The sequence below is a fragment of the Triticum urartu genome, chromosome 2A, assembly GCF_056163025.1.
Source record: "Triticum urartu cultivar PI428250 chromosome 2A, HENAU_Tu73, whole genome shotgun sequence".
In the NCBI taxonomy this organism is placed as follows: Eukaryota; Viridiplantae; Streptophyta; class Magnoliopsida; order Poales; family Poaceae; genus Triticum; species Triticum urartu.
Genome location: NC_141874.1, coordinates 16,284,975 through 16,297,567, shown reverse-complemented (window position 1 = coordinate 16,297,567; position 12,593 = coordinate 16,284,975). Strand labels below are relative to the sequence as shown.

Sequence of the window (12,593 nt, the reverse complement as noted above, 5' to 3'; positions counted from 1 at the left end):
CCACACTCTCTCGCCGTCGTCGTTCCTCCCTCTCTTCTCTCTCGCCGTCGTTTCTCCCTCTCCTCTCTCTCGCCGTCTCCACCCATGGCCGAGCGCTTCCCTGGTGACGGCGCGGCGGCGAACGGCTTCGGCCGCCGCCATCTCCACGAAGACGAGGCTCGCCTCCTTTACGAGGCTGGGTACCCGGTCTCGCCGGACATGCGGGTGCCCGACGCGTGGAGGATCAGCGCCGGCGGCGTGCCGGTGCCACCACCACCCACCGGGGCGGGGCGGCGTGCGGAGATCACACGCATCCGCGCGTCCCTACCGCGGCCGGCGAGGGAGGGGCCACGGTACGTCCCCGACAGCCCGCTCTGGGAGTCCAACTTCCACCGCCGTCACGCCGAGTACCTCGAGGCCACCAACGGCGTCGAGCCCTCCGGCAGGCTCAACTCCAACGGCCGACGCCGGTGGTGGGGCGTGCCCGGGCGCACGTTGGAGGCCGTCCCCGAGTACATCGAGGGCGGCAACACGCCGCCCCTCGAGTACCCCGATCCCCCGTCCTTCTCACGCCGCCGGGGAAGCTCCTGGACCCCGAGGCGCATGGAGACCGGGGGGTCCTCCTCGTCGTCCGGCGGCTCGCCCTGCCTCCGCCCCGTCAAGACGGAGCCCCAGGACACGCCGGTCAGTGCCCGCACGCGCAGCTCCGGCGTCCGCATCGGCGGCGCCAACGCCTCCCCACCCACCGGCCGCTTCGTCCTCGTCAAGCCCAAGCCGGAGCACGGCCTCCCCGCGGAGTACGAGGAGATAGCCCGGCGCGGCATCTCCGACGAGGACGCCCTGCGCTGGGCGCGGGACGACTACCTCCGCGACGAGATGGTCCGGCAGCGCCGGACCCTGGAGGAGATCGCCGCCCGCAAGCGTGGGCGCGAGGACGAGCACGGCGTCGTGGTCCTCGACAGCGACGACGACGACGACGACGACGCCCCCGGACCGTCCAACCCGCCGCGCCAACCGGGGGAGGGATGCAGCAGGGGCGACAGAGGCGCAGGCGGGGGCGGCGGCGGCGACGACGACGACGACGACGACGGCGGCGACTACACGCGGTTCTACCGCCTCCTCGGCATGTAAACCGCGTGGGCGGGCGGTGAGGCGGGCGGCGAGGGGGACGGCGGTGGTAGCCCGCCGAAGTTTTTTTTTTCTTTTTTTGTAAAATATGTTTAAGTTTGAACGAACTCGCCGATGTTTGCTTAAATTTCAGTCGTGTTTGCGCCGTATTTGAATTTTTTAAAAAACCGTGGGGCGCCGCGACTGGGGGCATCACGCCCTCAGTGCGCGGTTTAGCGCCGGCACGCCCCAGGGGGCGATTTTTAGGCGTCCTGGGGGGCCGAACGGCTGGAGATGCCCTAAGTAGCGTCACACAAACCAGCGCGCACACCGCCTCCGTCCTGGGCCTCGCCCATTTATTTATTTTTCTTTTTATAACCTTTTAAAAATAAGTGAATGAAGTAGAATTTAAACTCCGAACCTCTTGGATTACTTCCACCAGCTATAACCAACTAGGACGATTCACTTGATGTGCCTAATTACTTCCTTTATTCTTTTATAGTTGTATGTCTTCTCAGTCTGGTATTCTCCCTTTTTTTTCTTTTGATTGGCCTTTTTTCTTCGGTTTTATTTTTTTTATTATTCTTTATTTCTTCTTCGTTTTATATATTTTTTTATTTTCTATAATTTGCAAACAATTTCCTAATTTAGTGAAAAATAAATAAATCCGTGAACTTATTTTTTAAATAGTGCTTTTTAATTTTTCACACTTTTTTCAAATTCATGAACTTTTTTTTCATATCGATAAAAAAATCCAATTGATGATTTTTTTTAGTTACACGGACTTTTTCCAAATTTGTGAACTATTTTGCCAAATTCGTGAAAAAAATCCAATCCATGAACTTCTTCAATTCATGAAATGTGTTGTCATATCTTTTTCAAATCGATGAAGTTTTTTTAACCTTGTGAACTTTTCTTTAATCTCAGGGTGGGTGGTAGAAACCGAAAACTCTGATTTACCATTCAGTTTATTTGAAATTTCTGTTGGTAAAACTATAAACCGAAATGAACAGCCAAAAGCAGCTAACCAACAATTCGGTTAACCAGCTTACTCGGTTTGATGTTCAGTTTACATAGAGGAAACTCGTCAAATGTGTTCATGTTGATTGATAATGAGGATGGAAATAACCGAAGAATTAAAATTAGGAAAAAAATAGGTACTCACGGGTGCACCCGTCTGGCCTACTCTAGCACACTCCTCCCAACTAGTGGTTTTTTGAACTATGGATAAATGAACCAACTTCTTGCAACAACTTAGCACGGATATATGAGGCATCCATGCCAGGTTGGAATGACTTGAAACACCATTTGCATGTTGTGACACGTTCGGCCATTTATCGGCCCTTTCACCGAGAAAACTCCAGAAAATGTAAAACTTTGGTTATAGAAGCTGTTGGAGAAAAAATTGGAGCCTTTTGATGGATGTCAAAAAACAGCATGCTTTCAAACGGACCCTTCCTACCCTGCCCGAACACCATCCGTTGCACATGGTTCGTTGCTTGTGATCTGTGGTGATCCTGCAAATCATACGTGCAGGTACTGTGATCTGGATCGACCAACAATCTTTACTCCATGAGCTTATTTCTTTTCTCCAATAAAAAGAGGAAAAATTATATTTAAATTATTGCAAAAAAAAGTCAGTCATTACTAGTTGAGCTTATTTTCTGGTTTAAGCAAAAAATAAGAAAGAGGGGAAATTATATGAAAAAAGATACAGACTTAGATCTATTGTTTTTATGATTTTTTATTTTTCTCTCTACTTACCTTTTCAAACAAAAAATGAGAACATACAAAGGTACTCTTTAGTTTGCTTATTTTTTCTTGATTATTTCTCAAAGTATATATTTTCCATTTTAACTACCAAAAAAATGACCACTTTGTAGAACCTAGAGTAGGTGTTAGGATTTATGATAATATTTTTTTTGGTTGGTGGGTGCATTTTTTAGGGGTTGCAAGGTGGGGGAACTCCGCCTATGTTTTATTTTAAGCTTACGCTTAATATTTTTTATAGCCGGTCCAAGCCCGGAGAAAGAAGGAGAGTCTAACCATACGTAACTTGATGGTTATTCCCCAAAAATTATGAATTTTTGAAACATTTTAGTGTTTAATTATTCTATTGTTCTTTCGTGTTTTGGTGGGGTTTTCAATGTCATTCGACTGACACATCTCCATAATAATGTCTCAAGGGACCAAATTTGTTAGGTTTTCAAAGTTGAGTGGGTCGTTTGTTCAGTTTTAAGGCTTACAAACAAAAACTAGATAAGAAGTGTCGATGTTGAGTGTGTGATTTGAAACTTGCCGTCGAGTTTCTAGTATCCGCATTTGAAAGAATTCTTTATTTTTTTCCTATGACGCAATCAAACAACCTAAAATAAATAAATCTTGTAGGATTGAGATGGCCATGACATTTTAATCGCATCTTTTTCTTGTGCCCGTGTTTTAGAATTCTGCAAATCAAAGAGGCCGTCAAAGTAGACAGCGAAGTACACCAGAGAGAAACGTAGGGGAAGCAGAGCAGAGCATTTTATAATACTATATCCTTAATTAATGCAAGGTTATTCAAAGCTTGGAACTTTGGCGAAGTAGAACACCGGAGAGAAATTGCAGAGGATAGATAGAGCCGCCTCTGACTCTGGCCTCAGACACTGCCTGCCGCACCCGCGCCCGGAGAAGAGCCAACGATACCTCGACGGCGTCGCCCATGGCCGCCGCATACGACCGCACGGCCGACCTCCGCGCGCTGGACGCCACCTGCTCCGGCGTCCGCGGCCTCGTCGCCTCCGGCGTCACACACCTCCCCCGCATCTTCCGCGTGTCCGACGGCGCCCACCAACCACAACCACCGCCACCGCAAGTTCCATCCCAGGAACTGCCGTCCTCGTCAGCGCCGTCCGTCCCGGTGATCGACCTCAGCGGCTCCGACCGCGCGGCCGTGGTCGCGGCCGTCCGCAGGGCCGCGGCGGAGTGGGGGTTCTTCCAGGTGACGGGGCACGGGGTGCCGGAGGCGGCGATGGCAGCGGCGACGGACGCGGTGCGGGGCTTCCACGAGGCCGGCGGCGGCGAGGGGAGCGACAAGGCCAGGCTCTACTCGCGCGAGCCGGCGAGGGCTGTCAAGTACCACTGCAACTTCGACCTGTACCAGTCGCCGGTGGCCAACTGGCGCGACACGCTCTACCTCCGCATGGCCCCCGACCCGCCCGACGCCGGCGACCTGCCGGACAGCTGCCGGTGAGTGCATCACAGTAATTCCTCCTTGTACACGATTTTGCAATAAATTGAGCATCTGAGTGCTCTGGTCAACTGCCTGGTTTACAAACAGATCTTGATTAGATGCTCAGAATTGTTAACGGTGCTCAGAATTCACAGGATCGACCCTCTGATGTGCAGCTGTGCCAATAATCAATTGTGTATTTGAGTGTGCTAGCTTGAGGTATCTGTAGCAAATCCCCATGGACCAGAGCAGATCCATTCTTCTTAATAACAAAATATGAGGGACATATCTAGTGTAACCACACACAAAATAGGAATAAAAGGAAGCCTTGGAAGTTTTACCTCAACTTCTCAACCACTATTTCAAACTATTCTGTATATGTATACATAGATAAATGACTTCAGTTTGACACCAAATCATACGGGGATGGTCACTTGAATTTGTGACATACATTTTCATTTTGATGTTTTTCTTTTAAGAAGCATGTAAACTAATTTATACACACAAATCTGTTCTGATAGGCTGATAATTTATACCAAACCAACCAAATATTGACAATATTCATTTTGTCCTACTGCTAACCCAACAAATGCCACTGTTTTGGAATTGAAGTGGGAAGGTAACCACCATACTGATGGTAGCATGATTTTCATGGTGGGAATGGAACCGGTTTTACATTTTCTGTTAATGTTTAAGAACAGGACTGTGCTATTTCTAATTGAAATGAATTTTCTTGTTGAACCATAGTAAGTTGATGAGATTTACTGTGTTATTCTGACAGGACTAATTTACAGTTAGTTCTAATGGTATAATTTATACCTATATGGAGGATATGTTGTTGGTATAAGTTCTTCCTTGGTTATTGACAAAATGACCAGAGCTAAATTCTGTAGTTAAATTACTTTCTCTAGGTCCTTCCTTTTGTTGTGAATATTAATGAAAGGTTACTTAAATCACATGTTCTAAAAAAGACACTCAACACTAACATGTTGATTCACAGCGATGCTCTGTTTGAATACGCCAAACAAGTGAAGAATTTGGGGAGCACTCTATTCGAGCTGCTCTCGGAGGCTCTTGGGCTCAAACCGAGCTACTTGACTGATATAGAGTGCAACCAAGGACAGATCATACTCTGCCACTACTACCCTCCGTGCCCCCAGCCCGAACTCGCCATCGGGACAAGCCGGCATTCAGACTCCGGCTTCCTGACCATACTTCTCCAAGATGAAATCGGAGGCCTCCAGATCCTCCATGAGGACCGGTGGGTAGATGTCACGCCAACACCTGGAGCATTCATTGTCAACATCGGCGATCTCCTACAGGTACACTGAACATTCCAAGCAGAATTATTCATTCAAGGCGAGCATTGATCAGTCACTCGTGGTCGTGTCGAACTGATTGTTTTGTTCAAAATGTGCAGCTGATCTCCAACGACGGGTTCAGGAGTGTGGAGCATAGGGTGTTGGCGAAGAACTCTGCGCCGAGGGTCTCGATCGCGTGCTTCTTCAGCACGCATTTCCACCCTGCCTCAACGAGAATGTACGGTCCGATCAAGGAGCTGCTGTCCGATGAGAACCCGCCATTGTACAGGGAGACCCTCGTCAGAGACTACATCAAACATTACTATTCCATCGGGTTAGATGCAAAAACTGCTATCTCTGATTTCCGGTTGTGAATTGTGAAGGAGAGTTTGTGTCCTCGTAGTACTATACACTATATCAATGTACCTGGAACATTGATAAGTTGAGCAGTTTGTAATGCTAGAAAAATGACAGTAAAATGGCAGTACAAGTGCCATTATATTGTATTGTATACATTTGGTACAGGGGTGATTATATTGTGTACATTTGGTATAGAAGGGCACTAGTTTGGTACCCTGGTGCATTTTACTGGAACAGAAAAGAGTACCGCAAAATCTTCATAAAATTCTCTGTCTGATCCTGTAAAAACAGTGTTGGATCTATGTCTGGAACGCGGAATTTCTATTCGCCGATTCCAGGGGCGGCATCAAACTGTTTCCTGTAAAATTATTGATTGCCATTCATTTTGGCTTGAGCTGTTGGGCAACATAGGAGTTGCCAAACTGTTCAATCTTCAGTTATCTTTCATGGCACCGTTGCCCTATCTGACAGAGCTGCTTCTCCATACATATATACATAAATCAGGAGAGAGCTCGGCGAAGACGATCCTAGTTAGCTCGTTAGTTATTAGGCAGTGGTTCGAAGAGCACGGCGATCGGGCTACGCACGGAGCGCTTGCCGGAGACCCACCGGAGGCTGCCCTCGGCGGTGCCAACGGCGGCGGCATTGGGGCCTCGCTTGAGCTTCACCGTGAACTCCATCCTCTGGTTTACTAAGCCGAAGGTCAGCACGTTGGGCACCACCTCGACGGTCACGCCCTCCGGCGGGACGACCTCGAGGGTGTACACCGACACGGGATCTCCGATGTTGGTCACCGTGCGCTTGACGTCGACCTCCGGCGCGGCCGGCGTGAGCGTCACCATGATCGACGGGTAGTTGAGGTCCTTGCCCTGGATCTTCCCCGCCTTGGCGCAGCTCACGTTCTGCAGCGGCTGCGCCATGATCTCGTTAATCACGCTCTCGTTGTACCCGAGGCCGCACACGTACGGGATATAGTCCGCCGGCGCCAGGTCGTAGACGAGGCCCGGGTCCAGGGCCCGCGTCGGGTTCACCAGCCCGGCGCCCATGGCGAAGCAGTTTGGCTTCCCGGTGGTCTCGTCCACGATCGGCGTGCCGTCCGGGTGCGTCACGTCGGCTGTTGTCATCAGCGCCGACTTGATCGCCGCCGGTGACCACTGCGGGCGCGCTTTCTTGATCATGGCCACGATCCCGGACAGGTGCGGCGTGGACATGGACGTGCCGCTGTGCAGGCCGAAGGTCCGGGTCGGCGCGGTGCCGTTGGCGCCGCCGGGGATGGAGGCGGCGATGGCCGTGCCTGGCCCGGTGATGTCCGGCTTGAGCACGCCGACGCTGGACATGTTGCAGGGCCCTCTCGAGGAGTACTCGGCGATGGCCGGCAGGGAGGCCCGGTTCAGCACGGCGCCGGCGAACCGGAGGGTGGCGGTGGGGTTGGGCGTGGAGTTGACGTACGCTATGATCTTCTCGCCGTCGGCGTGCGTCACCCGCGCCGCGGCGATGGTGAGGTCGTCCACGGGCGTGGTCGCGGCGCCGCGCTTCGGGCCGGACCAGCTGATCATGCCCGCGCCGCCCGCCTTCTGGATCATCTCCGCGAGCATGAACGGGTCCTCCTTGCGCTGGCACGCCACGATCTTGCCGCGGACGTCGACGGCGCTGAGCGCGCCGTCGGCGAACATGCCCGCGATGAAGACGAGCGGCCTGTCCTTGACGCGCTTGTAGGGGTTCAGGTTCTCGCCATCGATCACCACCCCGTTGCCGAGCTCCAGCCTGGAAACGATGCGGCGGCCCATGGTGCTGGCGGCGACGGTGAGCAGCCACGGGGCGCAGTTGGTGACGGTGCGCTCGAGCGGGCCGGCGTTCCCGGCGCTGGTGCTGACGAAGACGCCGGACAAGACGGCCGAGAAGCTGCCGACGGCGATGAGGTCCTTGTAGAACGGCTTCTGCGTGTTGTCGCCGATGGACATGGAGATGACGTCGACGCCGTCCTGGAAGGCGCCCTTCTCCGTGACGGAGAGGACCTCCGTGGCGGAGCAGGTGTCGGCGAGGCACACCTCGTAGAAGGCCAGGTGCGCGCGCGGGGCCATGCCGGAAGCCGCCCCGGCCGGGGCCCCGAGCAGCTGGACGTCCCGCACGAACGCGCCCACGGCGGTGCCGGAGGTGTGCGTGCCGTGCTCCTGCGGGGCCCTGGACCGCCCGCCGATAAGCTTCTTGTTGCACGGCGCCTCGCCGGCGAAGTGGCACCCGCCGCGCCACTTGGCCGGCGGCGGCTGCATGCCGTCATCCAAGAACGATACATGCCGCGGGTCGATGCCGTTGTCCAGAATCCCAACGATGACGCCCTCCCCCATGCTGCCGGCCACGCTCCACGCGCCCGTGCCCGGCGCGGACACCCCGAGCAGCTGCGGCGTGTAGGTGGTGGTGAGGCGCAGGGTGGCGTCGGGGACTGCCTCGACGCACCAGGGCAGCTTGGAGAGCTCGGCGACCTCGCGGTCCGTGAGGCGGGCGGCGAAGCCGCTGACGACGTGCTGGAAGGAGAAGACGAGGCGCGGGCCGACGTGGGAGAGCGCCTCGCGGAGGACCATGTCGGTGGTGGTGTTGAGCAGCGACGCCAGCAGCGAGGCGTGCCACTCCCTCAGCTCGTCGCCGCCCTTGGGCCCGTTGGCGCGGCACACGATGATCAGGTACGTCTTCAGGCCGCCTTCCACGAAGTCCTCCCCGCCTTGCCCGGCCCCGGAGGCGCCCGGCTTCTCCCCGCCCTGCCCGGCCCCGGCGGCGGCATTGGGAGCGAGCTGCTGGCCGTCGGCCCCGTTTACGGTGGCCGCGGAGGCGAGCAGCAAGAGGGCGCCGGCGAGGAGGAGGAGGGGTGGGGATGGGGCGCGCATGGTGGCGGGGGGAGGGGGAGGGGAAGGCGGTGGGGGTGGCGCTTGGCTGGCTTTAATGGCGAGCGGCGCAAGGCGAAGGCGACGACGGCCATGCGATCCATGGAGGCGAGCTCGCTATGTTTAGCGGGAGTAGCTGGAACGTGGGATAAATTTGGCAGCTCGACGGGCCAGCCCCAAAAGCGCAGGCCCAGAATTGGGCCGTGGAAACTGATGAATTCGGCGCGGCATGGGCTTAGCTTGTGGAATCACAGGTTGAGGTGCGTGTGTTTTTTTTCCAATGAGGACGTGAATTTTTGTTTTCAAAAACCAGGATAAATCTCCGGCCCCTGCATCGATTGATGCACACACAACCATATAGTTACATGGTTTATTTATTTTTATTTAAATTTTTATTTCCAAAGTCAGCGCATTCATTGTTCCGGCCATGTGGTATTTCGTGTGTTTATTTGAATTTGTCATCCGGTGAATTTGCTTTCGGGGAGGGAGCTTTTTCAAAGAAATTCCTCGTGCGATGGGAAATGGAACTCGGTGTTTCCATCATGTTGCGGATTATTTTCAAGAAATATTTTATTGCTTACACATTCGTAAAATATGACTTTTGATTATTTCAGTTATTGGAATAACGAGAGTTTTTTACAAACACTAACTCGAGATGCATGCCTATCCATATATCTGGTGGAAAACAGACATTTAGTGAATACTCCGTGGAAATGGCGCGAAGAAGCTTTGGATAGATAACGTAAAAAAGGTTTTATGCTTGTGAGGAATTGTGGTATAGACTGTAAATCCAAAAGTTCGCCTCAATTGCATTTGTAGTAGTCTAGAAAAAAAATCAAACATGAGTATTGTTTCCTTGCTATTTTTGAGCTCGGGTGAACAGTAATTTTGAGAAAAAAAATCCAAAAATAATTAAAGAAAAGACTGATTTTTTTATGACAAACATTGAAAAATGTTTTGAGTGCTTGCCAAGATTTGTCATGAAATCACATTACTGCAAGGCGTGGCAAAAAAAAATCGATACTCCGAAAATGCTACTTTCGAAAACATTTTGGAGCACAGAATTTTCTTTTGCCGTGACCTCCATAAATGTGATTTCATGATGAAACTTTGCAAGCTCTTAGCACATTTGTCAAAGTTTGCCATATTGTTTTGAACTTTTTTCAATGTTCTTCAATTTACTGTTCATCCCGAGCTCGGGTGTGGAAGAGGACTTTCGCCAGTACTCGTTTCTTCGTGTTTCGTTTTCGTAGCACGTCCCGCGTTGACTACTCGTAATCGTATTGTTTTATAGTACGACCCTTTTGAAAAACTTGTGAGCGATTTGCACCGGAAAATGTCGTCATCATCAGATATTTATATTACATGAAAGGAGAACACAAGCCTCGGGCGGGTGAGCGGTGCCAAAGTTTCCAGCGGCAAAGACGGCAACGAGACGAGGGAAAGGGGAATTCGGATAGCTCAGGATGGATGGACGGATGGATGTTGTTGATGTGGATAGCAATTGGCAAAATCACGTCGTTGTCATCGCACCAACAGACCAACCGGAGGCCATTGCCGGTGACACACACACGCACTCACTCACACGTACGACAGCCTCTTAACTGTTGTTTACCCTGAGACGGGTGACACCGGCAAGCAATTCGGGACGAGACGTCCTTGTCCACCAAACGAAAGGAACTCTCCACTTTTCCTTTTGCGTTGTTGCCTTGTGGTGGTGCATCCACATGGATATGTATGTATGGTCGAGGGGGTAGGTTTTAGGTCGGTCCTACTACCACCACTCCATCTCAAGACGGGGATAAGACACTTGTGTCATCAATTGTGAATGAAATGACTTCCATTATTGGAGTTTCTCACGATTTTCCCCGTCTTTTTTCCGTGTAATAAGATTGATTCCTGGAGTGGGTTTCAGGTCGGTCCTACTCCCACCACTGATCTGTCTGAAGATGCGGATAAGCTAATTCTCTCATCAATTATAATTATGAATTAACTAACTTACATTTATTGGGTATTCTCATGACTTTCCTCGTCTTTTTCGTGTGAACCGCCGGAATTGAATGTTAGAATGTGCAAGACTTATAATATTTTTGGAATTGAAGGAATATGGTCCTCTCATACACGCCCTTTGATCCCGTAAAAAATTACCGGGTTACTAGTACCTTTATTATTGAAAAGTTCAACGAGTGCTTGAATACAGGAACTGCCTCCCGGGTTGCACCTGGCGACTCCGAAGGCCCTCCCGCCGCAACCTCCTCTTGTCAGATCCCCCTCGCCGCCGCCGTCGGCGGCGAGCTCTCCTCCGCCCAGCCATAGCCTTCCTCTCTCCCATGTGTGTCTCTTTGATCTTGACTAGAGGCTGCTACATGCCATGTCATCCATCACGTGGTGTGGCTATGGCCCATGTCAGACCAGATCTGATCTAGGCGGTGGCGGCGGTCTCCTTCGTGTTCGAGATGGAGCAGCAGTTGCACGGGGCTTGCTACACCGGTTGGGATTGGCCATGTTGTCTTCCCTAAAATGTCAAACTGAGCCATTGTACCATAAAATGGAAGTCTATGTGCGCTGGTAATTCCTTACATGAATACATAATTTCCTTATTAACGATGTAACTGTTATTTCCAATGAGTAAAGGCGATGTTTATATTAAAAAGAACCAACCGTATCCACCGAAAATGCCATCACCTCACGAGCTCCTTTTTTTTTGTGGGTGAAAAGAGGATTCTCATTACTCAAGGAGGCTTTTCAGCCAGAGCCAAGTTTACAATAAAGTCTAACCCCGAGTGCAACCAAACAGCGGTGCGAGGGGTGCTCCTACCATACTTGGCAAGCTCATGACTAACTTTGTTTTGCGAACGACAACAAAGACTAAAAGAGACCTCCCTCCCCTCCATCGTTGCCAGTCTCCTGATTTCCTCAATGACGGTGCGATGAGCCGACCGGTCCTGCTCACGAGCTGTGATCATTGTCACCGCCTCCGCACAATCAAGCTCGACTTTAATGGGCGCGTCCGTACGGAAAAGAGCTAGTTCCAAGCCCTCCCGACACGCCGCTAGCTCTGCCGTGAGCGCATTATCGCATGCGCGAATTTCTCTACAAGCACTGAAAATGATCTTGCCCTCAGAATCTCGAAGGACCATGCCCCCTCCAGCCAATCCTGTCGCCGGTATGAAGCTACCATCTGTATTAAGTTTAGTATTGCCTAGCTCTGGGGCAACCCATCCTCGCTCATCCTTGAGAGGAGCCGGCTCTCTAGTGAGTATCGGTGGTGCATTGAGTATCATCTTTCCCTTGACCACATCTCCACTTGGGTGTTGCTGCACGCACAAGAGTGAATTGATGTATCCATGAAGGAATCGGCGAGAAGCTTCTGTGGGTGGTGGCTTCTTCTCATGTGTAATCTCATTCCGCACATGCCAAATCCTCCACATAATCATGAGCACAATCATCCGTGTCGCCTCATCCAGTGGCTCCAGAAGTGTGAAGAGCCATTCCGGCCCGACATTATGGATGTCGTCGACACTCAGTATAGGCCAGTCCAAGGCCATAGCATGCCATAGTTCCTTAGCTAGTGGACACCTGCAGAACGCATGGAACCCGTCCTCTCGTTCCACACCACAAAGGGGACAAACATCAGTAATCTCAAGGTGCCGAGAGAATTTGTTTGCCCAGGTAGCAAGTGAATTTGTAACAATCCTCCATGCAAACACGCGTACCTTCGGGGGAGCAGGGCACCCCCATATGATCTTCCAGATGGCG

At 51.7% G+C, this 12,593-nt stretch overlaps 1 protein-coding gene and 1 pseudogene across 1 annotated transcript; one reads left to right on the top strand and one right to left on the bottom strand.

The window, feature by feature from the left end:
* The first annotated feature begins 3,659 nt into the window (after positions 1-3,659).
* LOC125535125 (1-aminocyclopropane-1-carboxylate oxidase homolog 1) lies at positions 3,660-6,171 on the top strand. Its single transcript, XM_048698178.2, has 3 exons — positions 3,660-4,314; positions 5,298-5,619; positions 5,718-6,171. Exons 1-3 carry the CDS (start codon positions 3,788-3,790, stop codon positions 5,970-5,972), a joined length of 1,104 nt encoding a protein of 367 aa, XP_048554135.1. The 5' UTR covers positions 3,660-3,787; the 3' UTR covers positions 5,973-6,171.
* On the bottom strand, positions 6,067-8,852 carry LOC147982942 (subtilisin-like protease pseudogene; annotated as a pseudogene).
* Between the last annotated feature and the right edge of the window lie 3,741 nt (positions 8,853-12,593).

Bases quoted from the DNA above. Each gene is read 5' to 3' on its own strand.
- LOC125535125 (XM_048698178.2), top strand. From the start codon at position 3,788: ATGGCCGCCGCATACGACCGCACGGCCGACCTCCGCGCGCTGGACGCC. The intron at 4,315-5,297 runs GTGAGTGCATCA...GTTGATTCACAG, and splicing joins GACCTGCCGGACAGCTGCCG to CGATGCTCTGTTTGAATACG. The intron at 5,620-5,717 runs GTACACTGAACA...CAAAATGTGCAG, and splicing joins ACATCGGCGATCTCCTACAG to CTGATCTCCAACGACGGGTT.